Genomic DNA, 27,342 nt, shown 5'->3' on the forward strand with positions numbered 1-27,342 from the left:
GCCAACACAAAACACGTTTCAAAACCATGACACACCTTCCCTCACCTTATCTGGCTCTTGAGAAAAACTTGTGATCTCCCCAGCCTAGTAGGAGACATTTACTGCAACCCCTCACACAGTGAGGGAGAGCCTGTGTTCATACAAATCCCTCTCTCCTCCAGGACGTCCCATCCCGACCATTTACCACCACCTTCTGGGAGAGGAACCTGCCGTCTGCGCCAGGACTGTTCTGTCTGCTTGGGAATACTGTTTTTTTCACCTCTGTGGCTGCTGCAGGGCTGTTTGCCTATAAAAAGGGACTATTAATTCGAAATTAGCGTGGACTAAATGTCCAGTTGAAGCTGAGTACTCACTCTTCATCCCATTTACCAGATGAGGGTTATTTTTGGAATGAAGTGAGCTGGAAAGGGCAAAAGGTATTCTCCTTGTGATTTTCTTTTTAGTGTCATAATTAAAGCATTAAATCTACTGCAATTGCTACCAGCAAAACAAACTTAAATCAACTGTGGGGGTATTTTTTAAATTTGCCTTTTCCTTGTCCATTTGTTTTGATTGGACCCATTAATATCAATGTTATATTCCTAACATAGGGAAAACAAAATGCAGATTGGACCTTTTCCAAAAAGCAAAGAGGTTTTGGATCATGCATTCATTTCCACTTGCTGCTCTATTTTTTGCCACACGAGTTAATAAGTACCCTTATGTATTCACCTCAGTTAGTGTCTCAGAATATCTGAGGTTACTTCTGCAGCATCCCTGCTGCACGCAAGAGATTAGCATGCCAATCAGACACAGAATTGCTAAATTAATTTCCAAAGGCATTTGATTAATTATTAATCATCACAACTGAAACTTAACTGTGAGCGGGATGAAAGGAGATAATTAGTATGAAGTAGATCGCTAAACAGCGAGAGGAGAAGCATGGGTGGACTTTGTTCCACCTGCTGCTGAACGAGCAACTACACTTTATGGTTGCAAAAGGTGCTTTGGGCAGTGAGCCTCATGCTGCTGCAGTTCTTCCACAGAGCATCTCTCAAGTCGCTTCCTGGCCCAAGTGCATTTGACCCAGGCTGGCCACTGTCTATTAAAGTGGAAAGAAGTGAATTAGCAAAGTTGAAGCCCCTCTGACTTGCAGCAGATGCTGGCAGATTTTCAGAACATCAGCCGTTTCCTGGCTCCCTGTCAATTCACTGTCCCTCATTTCACTCGTACTCCGTACTGCCTTCCTACAATAAGGAGAAATATATTTGGGGCTTGAATTACTGCCTTGTAAATTACAGTAATTGGATGCATCTGCCTGTTCCGCTCTTATTATGTACATGACACACTTAAAATAATCAGTTTAGTGTTAACTGAAGTCTAGAATATATGTTTCACAATGTACCGTCATTATGCGGTCTTTTTGCCATGAAATGTGACCATTGTATGTGTCCATGGACTCAATTGTCATTCAACATCAGTGAAATGTGCCTTTCAATAGTCCTGAAACCTTGATAAGAGGATCTCTTCTATAAACTTTTCTTCATATTCTTTCTCTTGTGTCATTTTTTGTGAGTTTGTGGAAGGTTTCTCTGCACCTGTGTTAAATCACAGGATGTATCACATACAGCAGCCAACAAACGCTCACTCTGCTCAACGTGGTCTGTATGTGTACACAAAGTTTACATAAAACAGACCTACCTACCCAGCAAGATGATGTCACTCCTGCCCATCTCTTCAACTACCTTCATATATCCTCTCACTTTTTTGTACAAAAGCTTTGCAGACCCTGTAATTCAGTGCAGACCAATCTCAGCCTATGTGCTGGCAGGCTTAACAACAGAAGCTCTTCCCAGAGGGAAGGAGAACTTCAGGTGGCCCCTTGTCATCAGGCTCTTTTCAGATGTGAGCAGGTGCTCAGAGTGTTGGAGTCAAGCACAACACATAAAAGGTACAGCTGGTATGCATCTCCTGAGCTACTTTCTTCATTGTTCCCAACCATGCTGCGTGAGGATCAGACAGCCCCTACCAGTTTCTCTGGGGGAAAGAAAACCTGACAGTTTATTTATGAGACTGTCTATGTTTTGAGTTTCAGCTTTCACATCTACCTTGAACTTATATATGTACTTTGTGCTCCTTTCTCCACTGAAAAGAAGAGAGTAGTTTCAATAGGAAGCAGCAATGTTGGATTTTGTGGTATTAGCTGGTCATTTTTTCTCCCCCTAACCCAGCCCTTACCATGCAGGTGTTCCTGTGCACCAGGACTGTCTCTGTGCATGCAGCCTGGCATTGCTGTAGTGTGAGCCCAAGGCTTCTGGGGGGAAGCACAGGCTGGTCTTCTGAGACGTCTTCAGCGTTGTAAAATGGTTATGCACTGCTATGCATGCTCCCCCTGGGAATATTCCCACCACCAGGAAAATATTGCTCATACCTGTTCCAAAACATTCACCCATACATGTATTTATGGCAGGTAGAGCCATTCATTTTGCTGCTTTCTTCTGAATTTCACGGCCATAAACAGCTTCTATGCAATACGCCCATGGCCTGACACTGTCCAGCTTCGCTTTCCACATCGCTCCTGCACGTTTCCATTGCAATTTGTTTGGGTTTTGACATGCAAGTGCAATCCAGCTGAACCACTGGCAAAGAGGGCCAGGTACAATGTTCCTCTCTGCACAGGAAAAGAGCACGTCTCACTGCTGTGGGAGCGGTAAATGGTGAATGAAATGAAAGAGAGTGATTAAAACTGGCATTTCTGAAAATCCTGCAGCTCCCAGGCACCGTGCTGCTACAGGAAAGGGCAACGTTTGTGACTGTCAGAGATCACAGACCTGCTTTCATGCCTCTTTTGACTATCAGAACAATTTCCCTGTTTAAACATTAAACATCTAGCTTAAATATTAAACAGCCAGGCATCTTTCTTAAACCAATTTTGAAGCAGAATGGGACTGAGTTAATCACTACTGACAGCTCCCAAAGAAGCGAGCTGTTGCCATCGTTAAAAAGGATGAAACACCGTGGAAACACCTCTTTTCACTGGGAATGGAGTGGAGATCTCACCAGGCCAAGGGATGGGAAAGTCTTTGACAACCCTTTGAGGCTGGGGGTGCTTTGGGCACCATTTGTTGGAGGAAGAGCCCTGCACCCCCATGGCAGATGTGAGGGATGCTCTGTCTTCTCTGAGCGAAGGGTGAGATGGGAGAGACAGGCAAAGATGGGGCAGCCAAGGTGCACACCAAGCACACCAAGTACCTAAATTGCATTTGCACATTTCTAAGGGCACAAGAACCCCCAGTTTGGGTGTCAGTCTCCAGCTCTCCCATGCAAGCCACCAACCACCTCTTGCTGCTCACCTCCTTTCAGTCCTGCTCCTCTTGGCTGCAGCTCCTGCCTGTGCAGGGTGGCCTTGCCATCCCCTCCCTGGCTGCCACCAACCAGCCCCATGAGGCTGGGGAGCTCCGAGCAGGATGAGCTGGCAACTCAGACCCGTGAGGCTGGAATCCCACCATGTGAGAGGTCTGGGAAGGTGCCAGCTTCACAAGGATGAAGCACTGGATTGCAGGGGCTGTGTGCTTCAGCTCGGGGGATGTGAACCTCCCACCAGTGTGAGCAGCATCCCTCTAGCCATGCTCATTGTACGGGGCAAAGAGGAGGTCAGCCCACCTTCACCCAGGATGCTAAACGCAGCACATCCAGGTCTAAAATCCAGGCTGGACAAGCAAGTGCTTGCAGCCTTCAGCCTGGTCTCTTTGATAGTCATTCATCAGAGAGACTTTCCAGTTCGTGTTTGATCCAGTCTCCAGTTTCATGCTGTTTGATCTTTCTTCCCCAGATCAAACACACCTCCAACTGTAGGCACGAATTACCATTATTCTATGATTCTATGATTCTATGATTATATATTTGAACAAAAATACTGCCCAGAGGGCTGTGCCCAATGTTACCCACTTATAACATGCAGGTTTCTGGCCACTCTGTTCCTGTGCCCTATTGATCAGGTTTGCTGCTTAACACCAAGTGCTTTCCTCTGGCTACAAACCATGCGATGGGCAAGCTGGATGCTGGTTATGTGTGCTTTATACAGAACACAGCTCTAATTTCCTAACTGCAGCACCAACAAATAGAAAAATGTACAAATCCAGAGAGTCCTTTTCTGTGAAAAAATAATCTATGTTGGTTTTTCACTTTTTCCTTTTGGACTGTTTCTCTTCCACAAAGCTGTTTGAAACAACCAATTTTGCTTGTAAATGTTCCTTGCAAGAGTCACTTTCCACATACACACACAGAGAAAGCAAATTTCATCTTGGTGAAAATCCAGAAGGGGAAATTAAATATGCTCGCTGTTAGTGAACTGTAACTTTTTATTTTCCCACTCAGCCCCTGCACTTGGCAATCAATGTTTTCAGCTCCAGTTGTATTTGCGGTTCTGCTTTTTTTTTTTTTTTTTTTTGGTAGCTCTTGGCTTCTGAGTTTCTGTTCTCTGTCTGCCTCTTTTTACATTTTTAAAAAATTTCTTTTGGCTTTTTCTTACATAGTAGAGACAGACTAGCCTGGGACATGTAGGAGTAGCAAGGAAAAAAGTGTTTCCCTCGGAAGAACACATGACTTAGGAAAGGAAAAAGCTCCACCACCATGTGCAGTGCAGCAGGACAGGTAGCTCATCCTCCCTCTAGGACTGACAAGGAAGCAAAAGATGTAATTACTGCTTGTGCTGGGGTTTGGCCTTCCATGTCCAGACCATTCACTCGAAAACTCCTTCAATTATAGCCTGAACGCCATCATTTTCATCCAAATATGAGCTAAATCCGGTGAATGAGAGGAGGCAGAGCCTGGCGTTTGAGGGGGACAGCTCCTGATGAGCACCAGCTGCAGACAGCTGTGCTGAAAGCTGGCCGCCGCCGAGGCTGAAATCAAGGCTGCCATCTGGTGGCTGCATAACCCCATCGGTTTGTCACCTCACAGGAAAATCTGGGAGCTTTGCTTAGCAGAAAGGTCTCAGTGGGTGTTTCTGTGCATGTTCTCACAAGTCCTGTTAGGTAACCAAAAACTCTGGAATCAAAACACTAAAGGAAAGGGATGCAAGTGGTCCCCAGCTTCAAGGCTTCCCCAAAAGGGGCCGCTTATGTCCTTGCGGCTGCTCATCAGCGTGAAGGAGCTGGAATAAAAGCATGAGCACGGATCTAAATGTATCTGAACACTCCCCTCCTCTGAGAAGGGATCACTTTGGGGCAGTGCACTTTATCAGGATAGACAGAGACAGTGTCTCAAATATGCCACCTCTGGAAAGCACTCTGGCCAAGCTCCAGCTCATAAAGAAGTGATTGGGAAATAACACACTTTCTAATTTAGTTTAATATTCTCATTCTGTTTGAGGGTGCCCAGGCTGGAGCAATGTCTCTCCTTGATTTTGATGAGGTGCGAGCACGCATTTCAATTGTTTCAGATAATGACTGCGCAGCCCAATGGAGCTCGGATCTGGAATAGTAGTTTCCACATCTGAAATTATAATGTAATTTCTGCTAAATGCAACACTGCTGTGCAAAGTGTTTTCTTACAACTTGGAGCATATGCAAATTGTTAGTGAACAGCCTGAGAGCTGACAAGGATGCCTTAGTGCATTATTAATACCTTTCCTTTTCTCCCTTCATTCCCACCTAAGCATCGGAGCATATTTGATTGCAGTGTTGAATGCCATTAGACAGCAGCCATTTGACAAACCCAATGAGCCCAAGGCTGCTGTTTCTGCTGGGTACCATGTCCTCAAGCACTTCTTCAAGTCTCTTCTGTGCTACAGAAATGGCACCAGCGAGACCCTGAAAAGTTACCATTGGCTTTCAATGACAATATGGCCACGTGCAGAAGAGGCTGGGCTGCATTTGCTCTGCCCCACTCTGCCAGAGGTCAAATAAACAGATCACTTGGACTCAGATGAAATTTTTTCCCCTGCAAAGATGGGGCTGGAGTCTGCAGAACCTGATGACACCAGATGAAATAGAGCTGGATGAGTAGTAATTATTTCACTAGGGCAGTTCCACTACAGAGTGACTGTAAAAATTCCTAACAGAAAATTCCATGTGCACAGCAAAAAACAAACCTGAGTAAAAGCTAACAGCTCATCACTTCTAAAACAGAAAAGGTCTCTCTCACATTCTGTCAAAACACAGCAAGACTGATGTTAACCTACAGTGGATGCAAAAGCTCAAAACAATTGTTTACCTTTTTCAGCAGTGCCAGGAAGAATGGAAAGCTGGGATGAGCTAGCATGATGCCAAGTAAAGACCCAATGGACAAGATCTTTAATGTATGTTTTACAATTTATCAGAGCTATTTAAAATTCTTTTTTGAGCTTTTCTTAGTCCAGCTGCAGAATAGGTTATTGCTGCTGTCTGTATAAATCATGCAAATGGAAATCAGTTACAAATCCTGTTACACGGTTGTATTTTTTTACAGCTTATCTTAGCACTTAGCTACTGATGGCTTTTCTAGCAAGCACCACAAACACCCTAGCTTACTGGAATACCATGCCTTTATTTTTCTTTCCAATGACCAACTAAATCATTGTATAACCTTTCTACAGAGGGTAGCTATGTGTTAACATCCTGCATATGCAGCTACCTCTTAACATTCAGTTCATTAACTGGGATCACAGAAGCTTCACAGCACCTACATTATTCCTGTTTGCATTTCTCCCAAGCTAAATATCCCAACAAAGCATTTAAGTGCCTAATTGTCATCAGCATTTGGTGGAACGTAGAAGCTGCCTTACTTTATATCCACAGCACATCTGTGCCACCTACACATGGCTGGTTGATGGCACAAGGCCTCAGGAAGACCTGCAGCCTTTTGAGGAAGCAGCTGGAGGCCAGAAAAGGTGCCCTCAGATGTCTGAACATCACCAGGCAACTGTTTCAGCTCCTGAATTGCTCACTAGGTGAGTAGTTATCACATATTCCTTGAAAATAACTAAATCTGTTATTAATATCTTTGCAGAGCAAGTGAAACACACATATTGGGTATAAAATCCTTCTCCTATACTGATTTCATTCCATGTTCCCATGTATTTGAAGTGCAGAACCAAGATACTGAAGCCGGAAACTTGGTCCATTTAGGTGTCCTCCAACGAGAGCAAGAATAGGATGTGTTCAAAGGCCTCCTCCAGGCTTGCATGGGCTGAGCTGCCAGGCAAGGAGTCCATCTCTCCCCTTCACGTGCAGAGAATGCCCACCAAGACCAAACCTCAATTCTCATACTAAAAGTAAGTTTTGGATGGTTTGGTAAAATCATGTTGTTTTCCTTCTTCACAGAGTTAAAGATATCTCACTGTCTTCGGTATGAAATGTGAAATGCTGTTTTACTAAATAATACTCACCATCACAACCAAATCGATAGGGAGGTTCTGTGTCCACAACATAAACACCTCAAACAGTAAAGTGACATGACAATATTTATTGATTCTAATTAAGGTTAAAAAAAGGTTCACAGCTGTCAGATAAAAATATCTGCAGATACAATTGAAAAGTGAACTTAAGATGTAACCCAATAGAGACAGTCACCACAGAGGCACTTGAGAAAATGCTACAGTTATAAAAGGCACAAATTCATCACACACACAGCATATATATTCCTGCAAAGCAAAGTCACTTTTTTTTTTCTTTTTTTCCCAAAACACAGAGGCAGGCATCACTTAACACTGACCCGCACACGGTCACATGAGACACACTATAAGAAGCAGTCTATAACAACGCCTAAATGATTTGACTGTAGAGTTACTTTGAAAACAAGACTGCTTTGGCCATCTCGTTTTTATCTCTAAGAATGGACTGTGAGATCAAGGTGATCTTAAGGTGGAGATGTGAGAGAGAATGTTAGTCTATTTAAACACAGGTCAGGCTTATTCCTGAGCATTGGTAATCTGCAATTTAAGTGGGTCTGCTCCTTGCCTGAGAGCAGTAGCAGTTCTGTTGTCATTTAATTCTGGCTCCCTTTTGCATCCAAGCACTTCTGTAGCACACACAATTCCTTCTTCCACAAAAAGAGTTTTCTTTCATGTCTCAAAAGAAAAATCTTACAATTTCTGCACTTCTGTGAATTCAATGTAAGTGAAAAATAGTCCCACCGAGGAAATGGGAAGATTATTTTAATAGAAGTCCCTAGCTGCTCCACCAGATCTTGGGTTCCAATTTGGACAATGCTTAGACACTTACTTAAGTGATTAATGTCATTGTCTTATTGACAGCAGATATGCTATCTGGAATCGAGAGTTGCATGAGAAGAAAAATGCACTGGTTAAAGGAAGGACGAGGGGCTACCTTACAGTGCTCATTTCCTTGCTAGTGTTCAGTAGTTTGTAAAATTAACTTTCAAGTATTTTGTTTAACACAGATTTTCCTTCCGTGACTTGACATCCTTTGCAGTATACAGTTACTGCTGCAGCAGCATATAAGCAAGTAAACCTCTTTTTGTAGCAAACTCTTAAGACCCTTAAAAATATATGTGATAACAAAAATTAGTTTGTAAGAGACAAATACAATTATTTCCATAGTTGGGCCTACTATACATTTTACTAATCTGGTAAACTCATTTCTCATCAAATGTGTTAAAAAGTTAAAATATAGCACTACTGGTTACCCGTTAAGCGACTTCATCCTTCTCTTTAAAGGGCTGGCACGAAGGAATTTTAAAGTATAAGCCAATGCTAGCAATTCCCTCTCTTCATGGGAAAGCAGCTTCATTCTCTACCTACCTTTGTCAATTTTCTCATCACACTGGCATACACATATTCAGCATGCCACATACTCATTTTGTTTAGAAGATGTTGAGAAAACAATAGCAAACATATATATATTTTTAATCACACCATGGTCACAAGCTCCACAGCACAATGTAGAGATGTGGCTGTGGAGACAAAGAGACCAATCCTAACACTTAGGTACTCTGGAATGAAGAAGTCAAAGACTTCTGAGTGCTAATACAAATGTTGCAATTCAGACCTCTTAGCTCCATAAGTATAGGTTAGAAACCTCAGGGAATCCAAATTTAATTTGGGATTCCATGTCACCCCTACATTTAGTAGTGGCAAAATAACTTGAAAAATGTTTTGGTTTTTTTTTCCTCTTTCCATTTTTGTTTCATTTTGAAACTAAAAACAAGAAAGGCTTATAGCTATACACTCATTAAAAAAAAAAAAAAAAAGGAAGACCAACCTCATAAAACATAACATAACATAAATCATAACAACCTCATGTTGTTATGATTCAATCCAGTTCTAACTACACCTAAATTCTTCTTTTCCTTGCATTTTCTGTTCCTATGACATGCAGCTTTTTATTGTTAGACTAGGAAAACACTCTGTCAGATTCAGGAGCAAAAAAGAAGATACCTTTTGGACATGAACAAAACAAATTTATCCTCTTCAGTCTCATGGATTTGCTACCCTTTCCAGACCTGCAGAGTATTTCTGGGGCAGAAGTGGGACTTAAATTCCAACCACTGTTGGCAGGGAAATTATTTGCAAAGGCAGCTGTACTTTATATGTTAAGTATTCATTAACTGTCTAACACTTAGAAATACCGGAGCAAGACTTCAAGAATCCCTTCCCAAATTTAGGCTCCTACACTCACCTTCAGCCTGAGAATTGTCTGAGTTGAAAAAGCTCTGAACTCACAGAGTTCCCGTTCAGCTCTGGGTTTTTAATTCATTTAGTAAATAAATCACGGAGAAAAAAAGCCCACGTAGAAGCACTCTGTGGTAGGCAAATGTCCCGGCCAATTAGTGCTCAATGTGATACAATGAGAAAGGCCATATGTACAGTGCTGCACTGTTCTTCTGACTTAAAGATCTTTATGTCTGAAAAGTTCCCCCATGCATTTTAAAAGGCTGTTATGAGAATATTCATTTGTGATAAAATCCAAGCTGCTGCTACAAGAAGATTTTTAACTGGCACATCAAGTTAAAAAGAATGAAACCTAAGGGCCAGAAACTGATGCGCTGCTCACAAATATTACAACTTTATAGGCAGTTCAGTGGATTTCCATGGGACTATTTGGAGAGTAAAGTACTACTCAGCACAAGCAAGGAGATCAGATGCTAGCCCAGAAAGTCTGCATGAGACTGATGGTAAAGTTCCTCTGCTGTCTGCTCACCCCTATACTTATTATATTTCCCTCCACACCTTATTACTGAAATGCTATTTTTTACATATAAATCACAGCTGGTTGAAGACAGAAGTGTAGCAAACGGGGTCCAAAAAATTCCATCCAGGTAACTTTCCTCAACCACGTGCAGTGGGCCTCATCCTGTTCCCAGTTACACCTGTGACTTCCTTTTTTTGTGCTGCACAGATGTTAAACAGCAGAAATACCTAGTTGACAGCTGGGCACCTACGGTATGGGTGGTTTGGTGTTTTTTTTTTTGGCTGCTGTTTTTGTGTGTGTATGTGTTTCTGCTCTCTGCCCTCTCCCCCCTCCTTTTTTTTTTTTTTTTTTTTTTTTTTTTTTTTCTGGTTAACGTTGTTTGAAAGGTTCTGAACTAGGGAGGGCAGAAGCACTGGTATGTGAGTCTCCTATCCCCAGTTACCTTTGATCTCTTCATTATTAAGATCCTTGATTAGTCACCAAAAGTGCACAGTCAGTACAACACCACACAGCAGGCAGAAGTGGCAGTGCTAATCACATCAATATGGTTGTTAGGAGAGACTGGAGCTCTGAATCAGCTGAGCTGTGTTCAGCATGAAGTAAGCGTTGAGAGACAGATAAGGGTATTATTTACTATGCTAAAGGTACATTTCCAAGCCTGTTGTGCCCTACTAGGCAACAGACACCCTCAAGGTGTTCAAAGTATAAACATAAGCAGATAAAAGAAAGGAAGAAGATAAGAAAATGGTGTAAAACAGTTTGTATGGGCAGCTCTACAGCTTCCTGGGATAAGCAGAGGTTAATTTGTTCACTTGTTATCTTACAGCTCCCTTTAGGGATCTAAAGGTGAACCCTGGAGGCAAAGAGATGTCAGAGAAGATGACAAAAATTCAGAAGTCTTTATCTGTATCATCACATTTACACAAAGTTCCCAGTTCACACTCAGGCCCAACAGCCTGGCCAGCCATGCTGCTCTACATACTGGCTGTCCTCTGTAGCCTGCTGGCTGTGAAGACCTGATCCCTCACAAGAACGAACTCGGAGACATGAGGTCTGCCATTCCAGGCAGTGTGAACATAGCCAGGGAGCCTGAATTGCAACTCCTTTGTCAGAGACAGTAAAAATGTTGTCTTTTAACTCACTGACAAATGACAGATGTGACTTGCAATGACAAATATGCCATTGGAAATACTAACAACCTATGGCCATTTCAGGTGGTAGCCTGACTTGTTCTCTAAGTGCTGCCTGGGCTCTGGACATCTGGGAGAGAAAAAAAAAATCATTAAAAAGGTCCTTAGCAGCAATTTGTGTGAACTAATCAATTACACTTTAAGTTAAATTTCTTTTTTCAGTCACACATGAGGGCAGAAATGCTTTGTTTCCAGCTAGGTATGAAGTACTAAGAAGACTTGGAGTTCAGGGCCTGGTTCAGAAGTGTAAAAAACACTGGAAAACTCATTAGAACAGGCTTTATTGAGGCATTTTGTCACCTGTGTTCTGAAATCTGGATAAAAATCTCAAGGTGATAATTCTTGGCAGGGTTTCCTAGAAATTCAACAACAAAAAAAGTTACTGATAGAAGGAGGCTTGGATTCAAAGGACATGAATCCTTTGAATATGGATCTCCATTTATCTCTCCACTCTAGTGTCTTCTCTCTACTCTTTTCTCCTCTTCCCCAGTCCTGATCTGTTTTTGGAGATAGGGAAGTACATGCCAAAAAAACCTCTGACAAAAACAAAACTGTGAGGCTTTGTGTTGGCACCTTTTTCAGTTTCGAACCAGAAGTCCTTTTTTGTAAGCAAATAACCCTGCCACAGCCACAGAGGTGAATACAGTGGAAAATCCAATCAGCTTTAGCAGTCCTGGCACAGATGGCAAGTTCCTCTCCCAAAAGGTTGTAGTGATGGGCAAAGCTGGAACATCCTGTGGAGAGAGCAAGCATTACCATCATAACATCTCCACAGTGAGAGGCAGAATGTTAATCAAAAGATTCTTGAGCAGAGAAAGAACTGGGTTGAAGCAGTTTGTGTTACCAAGAAGTACAGGGCATCAAAGTTTTCTACTCAGTTAAGAGGAATAGGAAGAGATACATGAAAAGGATTCATAGCCTAGTTTAAAAGTGCAATTCTTTCTAATCCCATGTTACAGAGTTGTCACATTGGTACCCTCTCTTGGTTTCTGTTATGTTCCTGTTTGTTTAGGGATGGATAGTTTTGCTAAGTAAGAAAAAGATTATTTTAATTTAAATATTTTAAAATAAATAAATAATTTTAACTCATCGACAACACCACAGAAAAGATAGTAATCCACTTAACAGAAAAACTTACAATTGACTCAGGTTCTGGCTTCCAAATTTCACTTTCTGGGATTTTCCTCATAGCAAACAGTATCTGAAAATAAATAAAATTTTCTAGTAAGCACCACTCATTTTTTGAAAGGGAAAAGGCCTTGTTTTCAATTTTTGTTTTAAAATAGCATGATTAAGATTACAATTCAGCATATAAATCTTTCTGTATCCAAACTTTAAAGAAAATGCAATCTTTGTACAACACATTTCCAGAGAGACTTGATATTTAAGAAGACACTGCTCCTAGAAGAAAATAGAAACAGTAACAGAAAAAGCTTTCTATGTTTAATTGTTCCATGTGATATCAGAATTTGACTAGTCTCATGTGAATAGGGTAATATGAATACAACTAAGAGTTAAGTATCCACTCATGGCAAAGAGAGGTATGCATAAACCAGCTACTACAAGAGCAACCAATATATCCAGTAGTGGTTTGTTTTCCAAGTTTTACCATGATGTAGGATGTAGAATCCTGTGCGTAATGACAGACCACCACTTTCAGCCAGAGAAAAGCAAGATTAAAAAGGAAACCTTCACAATGGAAAACTGACCATTTATAGCACCAAACACACCAGAGATGAGTGGGAAAGCAAATTATCTGAAATGACAGTAATGAAAGACAGAAAGATGAACTTCTATAGTAAAATAAAATGGAGGTGGTGATATAAAAGTTTCTCCTATTCCACTAGAAGATTTAAAAAGATCTGCCATCATTTACAATGGGCTTTTATTCTAGACAAGATTCAGGAACAATTATCAACTTTTCAATAAAAGAGAGTGAGAAACGTCTCTGTACTGGATTTTACACATATTTTCTCTCCACTAGCAAGTGAGGGAAAGAAAGATAATGTATTTTTACCAGTCAAGCTCACTTGCCAAATTCCCTGGTGACATCCATGAAGATTGTGCTGCAATGTATATTCTTATATCAGAGAGGTCATAAAGCACTACCTCTGGAGATTTTCAAGAACATTTTTTTCCAAGAACAGGTATAACCTTCACAAATGGGACAGTTTAGGGACAGATGATCCCTGTCTTGATGGTAGTTTTTAGCCATAAGGTCCCCTTCACCTCATTAAACAAAGATGAAATTCCTTTTGCTGCTCTACACACCTAATGTTTATTAAAATATTTGAGGAATTGGCTTTTTTTCAGAAGTGAAGTATTTAAATTCTGGCTTAAGGACTATATGTAAGGTTATATTGATGGTATTTCACTACATAAATGCCGATGTTGTAAACAGTTGAAGGGACTGGCTTGGTCTGCAAACCTGCAGAACTGAGCTGTTCCCAGTGAGGCTAACAGCCGTGATCTCTCAGTATGGTGACTAACATGAAGTGCCCATCTGAGGGAATGATAACTAGATGAGAATCTTGGATTTCTGTTAAAGAAGAATAATGGATTTTGTTGCTGGAAATAGAATAGAGTTTGATCAAACGGACAGAGTTCCTCCTAAGCACTCCAAGTCTAAGGGTTCTTCACCCTTCACCCTTTTCCAGAATGCCTGAAGATGTCAACACGAAGGTCTCATTTTGCCTCCAATCAGAAGAAGATCTTTCATTTTCCATCAGATATTTGACAGTGTTGCCTGCTTTGGGTTTGCGCCTGTACCTCTCTGGCTGCTCTTTCTCCAGCCTGTATGGCCCCCTCCATGTATCCGCTCCACTCTGTGGCTGTCTCTGTGCCAGCAAAGTAGATCCTGCCAATGGGCTGCCGAAGAATCCTTAAGGGGGAAGAAGCAATAAGTCATGTCAGCCAGATCAGGAAAGAAAATTAAATCCTTGGGTGAACACTGGAATAGAAGTTTTTAAAATAACAATGGGTACTTAAAGATATTAACTTTGGATGAGTTGAGATGGATGGGTAGGCTGTCTGCATTACATTGCATTTCTTACAGTAAGTGTAACAGTGTTGGTATTTTCTAAACATTTACACTGCACTTCTTGCAGTGCTATTTCTGGATGTGAATTTAATGTTCATGTAGGTGTAAAAGACAATTAGGTTGAGAGGAGACTTTTTATATCTCAAGACTTTAGCCAGTGTCTTAAATACCGGTGCTAGGTATTACTCGTTCTTCATACTTTTTAGTGAAACATTCTAGATATATACATTCTAAATGTAAAAATATTCTAAAACATATACCCATAATATCTAAGCAACAACCAAAAAAAAAAAAAAAGCTTTTTTTTTTTGAGCATTCACAATTAGTGTCATTAAAATTACCTTAAAAACTAAGGCCTCCATATATTCTTCATTACAACTGTTTTATTGATCTAAATTCGTTTTGAATTGTGAAAACTTGTATTTCAAGTAGGCATTACAAAATACATATCTGAAAGCCAATCACTGGTCTGAGCAGTAAGTCTTTTTCTTCTTGGTAAATCTTATTTCCATGCAAAAATTTATGCCTGAGAGGACTGTAAACAATGGCACACTGATTGCTGTATTAAGCCTTGTCTGCTAAAAGAACAGGCCAAAGAAATCACTTGACTGTCAATGTTGACAGGAATTAACTCTCCACCAGTATTTACAAAACACCAGTTAAAGATGTGCTGGAAATGGTAACACTGATCTCAAATACCCAAAGGTTGTTTTGTAAACAGATTATGAAAACTTCCCAGTTCCTTTCCAAAAGCCTACTAAGTTGTATTCATGAAATAACAAAAAGGAAAAAAAAAAAAAAAGAAAAAGAAAAAAAAAAGAACCCTAATGATACTGTACTCATCCATCATAAAGCCCAACTGAGACAAGTGGAAGGTTATAATATCTGTTTAAAATATTCTCTAGCAATCTCAAAGGTATAAAGCCAACAGAATGACAGAGGATTTATGACCCTTTCTGAGATTATTTATTAACTTGGTCTTATCTTGCTACTCTGAAATCCACTATAAATAGACACCATACCTTCCATACTGAGTCATTATGCCTGGTGGGAAGTAGGCTGTGTAGCATCCTCCAGAATACTGCTCTTCACACCAGTTCTTCTCTTCATAATGTACTGGCTGTAAAACAGACATTAATTCACTCAAGGAAAGGACAAAGTCCTAAGGAAGCTAATAAAAGAACTGAGGAGACAGCAGTGAAGAACAGTTTATGATTTGTTGCATGACAATGCCTGACATAATGAGCACATTTAACAAGTCTCTTAATGCAGCACAGATCGGAAACAATAAAATAAACCTTAATTTTAGACACTGCTAGCTGATGTTTTTATTTATTTATTTATTTATTTTAAAGCTAATCTGGGCACTGTAGAACATAATCCTCTTAATCTGTCAATGTAAATTTACACTTTGAGCACAAATTTATGCTTTGGGCCATGCAAAGAAAAATTAACCTCTGCTGTAAACAGGTGTAATACTTGTAATATATGCACAGGATACAAACACATACTGTTGAAAATGTGACGTGGTGCTTGCATGGTTCTGTGTACAATTATCATTGTGTTTAAAATGATGCAATCTTGAGATTGGTGTCTATAACATTTAACTCACATAGAATTTCCCTTAAACGATATAGGGCTTTGATCACACAATCTAAGTGTGAGTTCACACAAATCCTATCAGTTATTTACCATTACAGGGAAGAGAAGACAAGGGAAAGTCAAAAAGAAAAACAGATGCAGCAATGGATCTTAGCAACTGCTAAGACAGAAGAAACATTATGTTCAATATGGACTATGAGAGAATTTTGAAACAGTTGAGATTTATGGTGGTAACCATAATGAATGCCACCCTCATCAAGGCAGAGAATGAGGACAGATTTGCCTTTTTAACAGGTTCATAAGCTCTTTCTTATCTTCACTGTCGAATACAAAGCAAGGCTTGCTGTAACGTTCTCTCCACTCCAGAGGAGCAGGTACTTCTGTAGCAAAATGCTACATAGTGCTGTGCCAGAGCACTTCTGCATTCCAGTTTCTTTCTCCCCTTTGCCTCTGTAACACAACTGATGAGAGACACCATGATTTAGACTGTGTGCTTACATGTAAAGCTTCCTCTGATCCCAGAACCTTTGCATAGAGCTCACACAGCCTCGTCTTCCTGCAAGAGAAAAGCAACAGAAGACCTATGTGTAAGGAAAGAGAAAATACACTGCCTCTAATGTTCCAGTTTCAAGAGAACAAGCATTAGTATCTGCTCAAACTTGAGGTTCCAGCTTTTGAGGATCTAATTGTTCAGACTCTGGAGCAGATGACTTCAGAGATCTTTCAGTCAAACTTCTATGCTGCGTAAGTGCCAGTTTCACCAGCAGTTATGCAAGCAGTTCCTTTAAGACATCTCTAGCAGACCAAGTTCATATACTGCACAAAGATTCTCTAAACTGTCAGGAAAATAAGGAAGACGTCGCACTTTTTTTTTGGTCTTGGCACATAGTCTAAAATATAATTTGTTCCTACAACGATGCAGGTATTGGTAGCCTGAGGCTCAGAGAATCAGTACTTTATTTCTGTATCTATAAAATCTCCTCCTGTTTTAGTTTATGAGTCTATAAATCCATGAATATACTTCATGCTGTAGTAAGCCCCAAGTGCAATGAAGTTCATTCCTACGAGCTTTTGGGTCTTACTGCTAGTTGTACCACACCAATTTCCAAATAGAAGATCAAGATGAAATAATGATGAACAATTATGAAAACCAAGCAAACACACAAACACAACACTGGAAAGACATTTATTTGGTTTACTTCTGGAAGCAAATTCTGCCCTCCACAGAGGGCCATGCTGGGCACAAGGGACAGCAATACAGCAGTCCCAGCTCTGCAGGGACCATACTTCCAGCTCTATAAGCCTATGAGGAAACCATATTTATGCTGACATACAACACAGCCCAGCTATACCCATAAGCAGCTGAGCTCAAAGAATGCTATGGAAAGAAGATGAGAAAAAGAATAGGAAGGTCTGAAGGCCCTTAATGAAGGTGTCCTTCTGTGCAGGCTGGGGCTGGAGCAGCAAACACGGAGGCTGCTGCTGTTTGGGAAGAGCTGTGGGCCTGGCGTGGTGTTGTTGCTGGCACGTGACAGGCCCAGCGGCAGCGTTGAAGGGAAGCAGCCCCTTCCTGTAGCCCCAGGACAGAAGCAGAAATGTGTGGTGACACATAAATTGGCTAGGGGGCTCAGAGAGCTGCGGGATCTAACTATGAACATCTCTCTGCAGTCAGGGGTTGGCAGGGATCCAGCAACAACCATAATGGAAGGGCCCATTTCCTCCACCTCTGTCTCTCTCTCCCCAAGTGAAGTGACCACCTTGCCCTGCAGAGCGCCAGCACCCCCACAGCGTCTGAACCAAATGAAGCCATTTTAACAGCAAAGCCCCCTGCCAGGGTCTGCCCACTGCCCCTCACAAATGCTCACCAGCTACTGCTTTCAAGGCAGCTCAGTAACACCACAGGGCTTCATGGCAAAGTGAGCATCACCTTGGGACCCATCTGCTTCTGCTCCTCCCAGCACCATGACAGGGATGAGGAGCATCCCTCCAGGTCTGCCTGTGCCCTGCCCCTTTTCCACGTGTGGGTTGCAGACCCTCCAGGGAGCCTGGAAATGGCACAGCAGAAACTGGTAGGGATTCTCATGTATGGACACAAGCAGGGCTCCAAGACACTGCAAGCCCTCTGCTGTTTGCCAACTATGTTGCAAACACGCATAAAGTTAGTTTAAGATAGTTGTGTAAAAGAAAATATTAAGCTTCAGGTCAAGGGCATCTTCAGACTACAAAGAAACTTCAACCCTGGAAGGAATTATTTTTCAATAACAAGATATTACTTGAAAGAAAACAACAACAATGCACACAGAAAAGCAGTTTCCAAAGGACTAAATTGTACCAACAATAAGCCTTCACTGAGGACATCCCCCTTAATAGAAGCAATCCTTGCAGATGCAGTGGCCTCTCTGCACCATCTGCACCTTTTGTCTTGGAGCAGTTTAAATAAATTCATATTTATAAATTTGTGGCTAATGCCCGTATGGAATATATGGCATATGCAGCAAGTAAAATCCTTATTTCTGGGCCTTGAACTCAGCTGTGAAATTACCACCAGAACTAAATAGGCGGAGTGTTATGCCTGGAGCTACTAAGGTAGGATCCTGTTGAGACCGACACCATGCCCAGTGCTTCCTCCCTGCAGTGAGGATGAAGTGCACATGCAGGCACTCATCTCTCCTCCCTGTTCTTTCATGCCAAGGCTGTGTGTGATGCCTTTGTTGCACAGTTGCGAAAGGTAGGGCACAATTTAAACACTGTAATTAGTCATTGGCACCTGGCCTGGGAACGCCAGCTGGAAGGCAGTGGTGGGCTTCACTCCTTTGGATCTGGCTTAAGCTGTAAAGCAGTTCCCATCCCCTCCCACCACTGCTGTTCAGCCAGGAATTAAAATAGCTTCCATGGACTCTACATCCAACTCCTCATATGCAGTACTGAAAACCTAACCCTATTGTCCATGCCATGATAAAGGGAGAGCCCAGCTATTGCTGATAAGAGAGCACTGTCTCAGGAAGGCAGCTAGTCCACCCTGCTCCTGCAGTCTCTCCTTGCAAACACCAAAGCCCCATCTAAATGACACAAACCATTTGCTTCCTGAACTTACAGTGGGAGAAGACCCAGCTTTGCACTCTGTCTTCTCCTGAAGATTGGTTTCCAGTGAAGAAGCCTTGTACTGATGTTCAGGGGAGGAGCTGCAGTTCAGGAGGCTCCTGCCTTGTCTGACTGTGACCAGGATTGCAGGGGGCAGAGAGGCACCCCCAGCCCTGGCACCAGGGTGCATCTACCAACCGTCGCACATTTCATGTCCATTCTTTACCAAAATGAAGTCCTTCCTATTCTAAGATTTATTGCACAAAAGACAAGAGTTCTAAATCCTTTTGTTTAAAGCTTGACCATAGGCAGCAGTGGTCAGCTGGTCATGCTAACACTTTTAATGCCCAGGGAAGAGTAGCCTTTCTTCAACAGTACCTCACAAATAGCTAGGACAGCCCTTCATTTCACAGAAATAGAAGCTCTTCTCAAGTACAGCAAATGCTCAGTAATATCTTGTATGTTGACACACAGTGTAAGATGCCATTTGGTGTTTATGATGGCTTAAAATGCGAGGCATGCTGGATTTCAGAATACCTACACCGCTTTTATCGTCAGTCACCTGCTGGGGGTCTATTTCAAAGCCTGAGTGCTGAGGAAAAGAGAGCCTTGTCCATTCCTGCCAAAATTAAGGGAGCTCTGTGGTACCTGGCTGTCATTTCAAAAGCCTGGGATATTAACAGGCCCACCTAGACCCATTATCCACAGACGGCTAGACTACCTGCAAAGCTAATCTGAGATGACTACATCTTCTCTAGTTAGGCTGGCTATTACCGTAAAAATGTTTACTTGGACACAGTATTCCTTGTGGCATGCTTGAAATACAAATGCATTTTTTTCCATGTCAAAATAAGGCTCTTCTTACATCCATACTCTATGTGTAGCTTTTAATTTGATCAGATACTGTGAAACCGTGTGATGGAAAAAAAAAAAAAAAATCTCATTACTTTGTAAATTCTAATTTAATAACAGACAAAAGAGGAGTACTGTATGCACAGATTTGTTTTAACAAGACAGTAAAAAAAACACTGCCTGATAGGCTTTTTTTTTTTTCTGCAGCTGAGGATGGAGAGCTAGAAGCAGCTTTTTGAACCCTTCATGATACTGAGATCTCATTCACAGCAGCTACAGAAGTGCAAGGGTTGTGCTAAATTACAGATGCTGAAATGACCCACCAGGGTGACTAGCAAAATCAAGCAGAGTGGACAAACCTAACTCTTCTGACAAGCTTTGTAATTGCACAGTGCAGTTGCATTAAGCCAGAGAGGCAGCAGCGGGGATGAGGCTACCCTGACCCTTCCCAGTGAGGGCAGCAGGATATCTACACTACATCTATAGTCAGCAGCTTAGAGCAGTTCATCTGTTGGACAAGGACTGGCTGCCACATCTGCTGCCAGTTTGGATGAAGACCTTACAGAGTTCTCAAAAAAAAAAAATAAAAAAAAAGCCCACCGCAAATAAGAGGACTACTTCCTTTAAGTGACACATCCACCTACAGTCACAAGGTTACAGCTTCCTTCAGATTAGGGCACTTTTTCCTGCTCTGGTTGTTTATAACAGAAGTTTGAGTCTAATAAAATCTCTATCATTTGTGCTTACCTTTCTTCTTTTGTGAGATTTGTCAGTCTTCTACACTTTCGAGCAAGAATGAAACTGTAAAAAAAAGAAGACCACAAAACAATTTGTTTCCATTATGTTACTATGTTCCCTGCATTATTTAAAATGCCAAAACCTTTTGATGAGATGATGTAATCATTAATATTAGTTCTTGGGTCGCTATCCAAACTATCCATTTTATCTTGTTGTGTAACATTATATGCTATACTCACTATGGAAAAAAACTATCTGGAAGAACCCACTCTAAAGTTCAGAGCTCATTTGTATGAGCTAAGTTATTAGGTCCCAGTGACCTAAATTTTATACAAGAGTGTGTGCAGGCATATAATAACAAGAGGTTAAACCTGGGATTGCTTGCTGGGATTGACATGGAAATTAATAACTTTCTAAGATCGATCAAGCAGTTTTTTAATAAAAATAATGTAATGCTAGAAAACAAATTTTCATTTAAAGAACTGCAAGTTTTGGGGAGGCAAAATATTTAGAGAAAGCTGTAAATTTGTGCATTAACCTCATTTTTTCTTTCTCATTTCATTCTGTTTCTCCATTTTTATATTTTGGTGCATGGCAAGGCAAAATATGACAGGCGGAAAAAGAGAAGAAGCAATAGAATTTCATCATTTAAAATTTCCTGTTAAATCATAGTGAGGATTTTTTGGAAAGAAAATTTCATAAAAAAAATCACTATACACTGAGAAATAACCCTTTAACTATCAGAATATTCTGAGTTTTAAGCGATTCACATGATCTGTGGAGTGTTATTTTATTAAAGGATTTTCCTTCAAAAGTAGCAGGTTTTCTGCTTCAGTTGTTGCCTCTAAGACAAAATAAAGAGGTATTAAGTAGATATCTTTTCTCTTACCCTATTATGGCAGGAAAGCTACCATCAGGCTTAGTATCATCAAGTGTTAAACCAATTGCAGCATCCTCGTCCTCAATCATCATGGTACCACAATACCCTGTAAGCACAAGGAGGAAAAGAATTTAGGATCCATGTATTTGGACACATGTGTGAGCTGTGAAATATTCAAAATTTGACCGGAAAATGCCCTAAACAACCTGATCCAAAGGTACCCTGCTCTGAGCAAGGAATTGGACTAGATGACATCCAGAAGTCCCTCCCAATCCATATTGTTCTCTGACTCTGTGTTTCTAATATAAGGAGATATGAAAATGAAAGAAAGAAGAAGGAAACAAAACAAAACCAAACAAACACAGAAAGTGATCCTAACCAAGTGACAAAAATTAGCACATAACCTTCACCAATCTGCAAGGCAGCACACATTGGCTCACAGAAGTGTTAGATCCTATCTTGAAGAGAAACTTTGCATCTGAGATGTGCTGACAATTAGCAGTCTTTTTGAAACAGAAAAGCTTCTGTCTTCTTCTTTAAAGCAGAAAGACAGTAAAGGAATCTATTGTTGAATTCACAATACAAAAATAAACTCCAACCCAGTTAGCAAGATTGCACAGAAATTGCAGAGAAACAGATTGTTCTCAGATACTGAAGATGTTCAAGTGCCTCTAGCACAATTGTTTCCATATGTGACATTTATGTCAGACAAAGGAAGAGATATTTGTAAATTGTTCTGAAAATGCAATTGTTCTTAAAAGAAGAATTTGAAGAAAATAAATTCTTCTTAAAAGAAGAAAAACTGTGCTATCAAAGCACAGTATACAAACTATGGGTTGTACCAGGAAATGAGAGTTACCTTTTGCCAATCCATCCCAAAACTTAATGGCCAGTATATGCCAAAATCCAGAGCTCTTAAAATCATTCACAGAGATGAAGGGTGTGTGACACTTGTAGACAAATAGGTGTGGACTCATTATAACCACAGAAGAGAAATGGGTGCTATTACATCACAGTTTGTCTGAGACTAAGTTATAAAAGAGATCTGAGGAAACATAATGGAAGTATTCAGCATATAAAGGGTGCAGGTGGAGATGTCCACTGGAAGACAAGGAAGACAACGTAACTGAATCCTGCCCAACACAGTCAGAAGGCAGAGGTTTTGCAGGCTGACAGCTGATGGGATAAAACCTCTCTCCATCATACGTTTCTTGTACCTTTATATTAGTGTATGAGTGGGAGAAACTCATAAACAGGTATCTCCAACGGAAAAGGAGAGGACAACAAAGAACAACCAAAGCAATAAGCAACAAGCGTGACTGTACCTTGCCCTCTCCCTTCATGCCTACCCCTTTCTTTTTCTTCTCCCAGTCTTCCAAAACTCTCCCTCAAGTTTCTCAAGGAAAGGCATGGGAGTATATGGAATCTCCTTCTAAGAACCACCATTCTCTAAACTCAAAGTCCACTCTGTTACTATGTACTTTCTCCCTCTCTATTCCACTGCTACTACTGCTACTATTCCCTTTAATTAAAATGTAATACCCTTCTTCCTCCAGAAGGTTTCCTTGTAGTACACAATGCATTTGATGACTGAGCCCATTGGGATTCGGTTGATGAGCTGGTTTCTCATTGGGGGCAAAGGTGGGTTGAAATGAATCTTCAAACCAAGAGCTGGGGGAATGGCACTGATCACATATTTGCCCTGCAGAAGAAATTATACATAAGCCAACGACATTCTCAAATACGTCAACCTAACTATATTGCTCTAATGATTTCAGCAGACATCTGGAGAGGTTGCAGGGTGTATCTTCTAAAGCAATTTTGGCATTTAGTACAAGAATTGCGAAACTGAACCCTCACAAAATCCTGGTTGTTAAAACAACAAACAAGCATTATGTAAACAGCCATCTGTTCCAATGATGGGCAGCTGCTCTTTTCCCAGCACTTGAAAAAATCCAGTGGAGAGATTTTCTGTCTTATAGGAGTCCGTTGGTCGCCTTTCCATCTGGACTCCTCTGTTACAACTTGGAAGCAAAGCCTGATTTTTTCTTTTTTCACAGGAAGTTTATTACTAAGCTACAGTATCATGTTCACCTTACCACTATCCTTTAATTCTGAAGGTAACTGAACACAAAGAAAATATGGTAGTGAATGACAACTTTCAACAGACACTTTGCTTTTCAGATATCATTTTACAGTTCCGTCAGTGCTATTACGCAGGAACAGTCAGAAAACGCAACCCTCTGTCATAGTCGCTTTGGTCTCTGCTACATTTTTTTACAGGATTTTGTAAAAGACAAAAAGGAAAAACTGAAAGTTTTCTATCTGTCCCAATACAAATGGTTGTTTAGATGTATGAGGTTTCATCACCTCATATAATTCATGATCTAAGGTTTCCACTACGACGTTTTCACCCGACTGGTCAATGCGGACTACTGGCTTCCTCAGCTTCACTCGGCTTCCCAGGCGCTCCATTATTTTCTCACTGATCTGTCCAGAGCCTCCAACAAACTTTCTCTCCTGAAAGACACAAAATGACGACTCAGCACAGAGGAATCAGCAAAGCTGTGCATGCAGAGCTCATATAATGACAAATATTTTGCTTGGGGTTCAAAACAAACTTCATTCTTCTGTTGTTAACAAAGTTTCTTCAGGAAGATTAGCAGTCTTGGAAAAAGTCTCCACATTATTTTCTCTTTCAGTGAACTCCTGCACTTCCCATGTCTGACCACCAGCCAAAACTAGAAGTATCTGTAACCTCATGAGAAAAAAAAAAAACACACTCTCATGTGATCTTCAAATGGATTCCACAAACCTGTGTGCATCAGCAACACTGATCACATATCCTGAAGTATGTAATCCAACTTAACTTAAACTCAAATAACCTCCAACTTACTGGAGGATTCAAATAATATTTTATGCATTGTATTTACAATTAAATTATCTATAATTACTGATGTACCTATGCATGTTTATCTGCATTTTTATGTGTTGTAATTTTTATCTTTGTATTTTTTATCTTTTTTTAATCTTTTTTTTTTTTTGTCTTTGGGTATTTATTTGTGATTAAATAACTTACATTGGTAAAAATATAATTATTTCAAACATATTCACTAAAATTTGCATTTCTAAAGTAGAAGACCATTAACAGAGTCTTTACTTTTTTGAAATGTAGAAGCAGCACCAAGGTACCAGTTTTGCAGTCATTTTAGAGCAATACTATACTTAAGCAGGGCTCTTCATTTTCTTCAGTCTGATTTTAAAATCTTTACAGTTTTAATTCTTGGAAGCTTGTGTCTTTAGGAACCCAGCTCCAGGCTACAATTCCAGTATTGATTTGAAGTGCTCTGCACACTGATGCAGCTAGCATTACCATCCTCATGAAGTATTTCTGAAGCAGTAAGTCTGTCTTCAGCCTTATACCAGAAGGAAACATGATATTTTCCTTTGTTTAAAAAATGAATAAACAAAATATGTATTCGAACCAGAGCCCAAAAGGAAGACAGTCGGGAACAGTTACAAATCTACTGACCCTTAGGCCAATGCCTTCAGCACAGGAACAGCCTTCAACATGAGTTTAGCAAGAGTTTGATTAATGTGTAAATGCGTGCAACTAGTTACCAATGTGCTACTAGGTCAAAGTCATGGGTGTATCCGTTCACCCTCTGAACTTAAATAAACAAGCAGAAGAATGAAGCTAAACAAGGGTTCATTGCAAGCCGCAGAAGGTGATGGCTGACAATACCTGCCCCCCATTGGTTGTTGAGAAGATCCTGGCTGTCCCCCCACACTGCTTCACATACCACAAAAACCAGAGGGCAGAGACCTCGTGGGGTTCAGAAGTGACATCCACGTTCACAAACAGAGTTGCAAAACTCTTGGCAGCACTGCAGCAAAGACAAGAAAGTAAGTAAATGTAAAGTTTGGAAAAGGGTAACAATCGCATTCTTTAGTAGGGCAGAGACTGTCTTTGGCAATCTCTTCTTCCACTGAAGATAAGGGCAAAGGCTTCCTTGATTTCAGTGGAAACAGGAAAAAATATCAATTGCTTTTATGGAACATTTTTCAGTGAACCCTGTAAAAAAATGTTAATTAAGTGCTGCTGTAGACCAGCCAAATTAGGGCTCCAGGAAACACAAAGGCCAATGAAAGCTTATAGCATTTTTATGCTACCAATACAAAATTAGTTTATCATTCCAGACTCAGGATTAAGGGAAGCAGTCTCTGATGTCTTCACTGGACTGCAAAACCAATGCGTCCTCCCATGGCTCCTGGGTGATATTCAAGATCTGCTGTTCTGTTTGCACTTCCTGAATACCTGTCCCTCAAGCACTCAGCATATGAATTATTCAACATTTGCCATTGAAAAAAGTTAAGCATCTTATCTAAGCTAATTATCTAAACTCTCTAGTTAGTCAGCACCCCTTACTGCTCTCTCCTCTGCTGTGCTCTGGGAGGGTGCTGCAGCAAGAACAAACCAAGGAAAGAAGAGGAGTAGAAAGCCATAAGTGAGGTTGCAGTTTATACAGATTAACGCATAAGTTTGGCAAAAAAACAAATAAATAAATAAATAATGAAAGGATACTTTTGGTCACACAACTCAGTATTTTAAATGGTGGTCTGGTACCCAGTGGTGATGAACACAGAAGTGGAAAAGTGGCCTGTGTCTGAAGAAGAATCACTGCTTTATGTTCTCTAGTTGGTGCTTTCATTACAGGAATAAGCAAAATGGCAGCTCTACTGGAAATTATTGTATAAACCTGTACAATATTTTGAGGTGAACTAAGACAGTTAATTAAGGCTCAGGCAAATATTCCTCCTGTGAAAAGTAAACACTTCCTCTGCCCTCACTCTGAGAAAGATTTAAGAGTGACATGGAGAACATGACCAGGAGATGCTCAGCTGAACTGCATTGTGAACTACAGTGACTGAGTACCTATAGGTATTTCATATGCCAAGCACTAGGTAATCAATAACTTCTAAAGCCAGTACAGAATTCACTTTCAGTTGTTTCTTCCTTTTTTCAGTCTTTGAACTTCCAAAAAAAAAAAAAAAAGAGAAAAGCATAACTCAGACATAATATTTCAAACTCAGCTGTAGTTCTACACATAAAAAAGGGTTTAATGTCCTTGCTAAAAACGTACAAAGCCCTGCTGTAGTAAAATGCTGCCTCATTTTCTAAAATATGGGTTCATTCTGGCTTTATTCTTGACAGCCAAAAATAATACAGAAAATATTTATCATTTTTTATCTATATAAACACATACTGAAAAATATGATCAGCTCTGAAAGATGGGAGAATTAGTGTATGTACTTATTAATATTTCATAGACGGAAGGTACTAGGCAGTGGTTAAATCTTCATTGTTTCTGCTGCCTTCTCCCACTGCTTTTCAGTATTTCAGTTTCCCAGTTTCTTCTGGTGTTTTACCTAGTAATGGCAGAATGATTTCAACAGGGCATTTCCAGCATGCAAGTCTAGCCAAAAGCAAATCTGTACAGCCTGAGAGATGAGAGAAAATAGTAGAAGATTACCCTTCTGGATGACTACCTTCTGGGGTGGGAAGTTTCTACAGAACGTTATCTACATCTTGAGCAAACCGGGCAAATCAAGCTGAGATGCACATATGAAATTTGAAAAGCATCTTGGAATTAAGGGAGGCTGACAGTTATGCCAATATTGAGGTAAAATGTCAAGTCTTATTCCATCAGAGAGTCTGAAAAAATATGACTGTAGTCCTGTGACCTATTGGATATTGAATAGCTACCAGCGTGCAGTGTTCTGCTAACCCGCATAGTTCCTTACCAAATCAGAGGTTAAAAAGGCCAGCAGGATGGACAGTATACA

The 27,342-nt window shown here is 40.6% G+C and overlaps 2 protein-coding genes across 2 annotated transcripts in view; one reads left to right on the forward strand and one right to left on the reverse strand.

Annotated features, from left to right (window-relative positions):
* LOC309880851 (amine oxidase [flavin-containing] A-like) overlaps positions 1 to 1,530 on the forward strand; it is a 38,410-nt gene extending 36,880 nt beyond the window's left edge. Inside the window, exon 15 of the mRNA XM_082766208.1 lies at positions 162 to 1,530. Within this exon, the coding sequence (XP_082622334.1) occupies positions 162 to 317 (156 nt within the window). The 3' untranslated portion in view covers positions 318 to 1,530. The remainder of the gene's footprint in view (positions 1 to 161) is intronic.
* Positions 1,531 to 7,410: 5,880 nt separating this feature from the next.
* LOC309885222 (amine oxidase [flavin-containing] B-like) overlaps positions 7,411 to 27,342 on the reverse strand; it is a 53,478-nt gene continuing 33,546 nt past the window's right edge. Inside the window, exons 6-15 of the mRNA XM_082774936.1 lie at positions 25,241 to 25,382; positions 23,866 to 24,015; positions 23,038 to 23,197; positions 21,505 to 21,601; positions 20,625 to 20,678; positions 16,443 to 16,500; positions 15,365 to 15,462; positions 14,072 to 14,183; positions 12,441 to 12,503; positions 7,411 to 12,036 (exon numbers count right to left, since the gene is read on the reverse strand). Of these exons, the coding sequence (XP_082631062.1) occupies positions 11,881 to 12,036; positions 12,441 to 12,503; positions 14,072 to 14,183; positions 15,365 to 15,462; positions 16,443 to 16,500; positions 20,625 to 20,678; positions 21,505 to 21,601; positions 23,038 to 23,197; positions 23,866 to 24,015; positions 25,241 to 25,382 (1,090 nt within the window). The 3' untranslated portion in view covers positions 7,411 to 11,880. The remainder of the gene's footprint in view (positions 12,037 to 12,440; positions 12,504 to 14,071; positions 14,184 to 15,364; positions 15,463 to 16,442; positions 16,501 to 20,624; positions 20,679 to 21,504; positions 21,602 to 23,037; positions 23,198 to 23,865; positions 24,016 to 25,240; positions 25,383 to 27,342) is intronic.

This window comes from Aythya marila (assembly GCF_965140915.1).
Source record: "Aythya marila genome assembly, chromosome: 1".
Classification (NCBI taxonomy): domain Eukaryota; kingdom Metazoa; phylum Chordata; class Aves; order Anseriformes; family Anatidae; genus Aythya; species Aythya marila.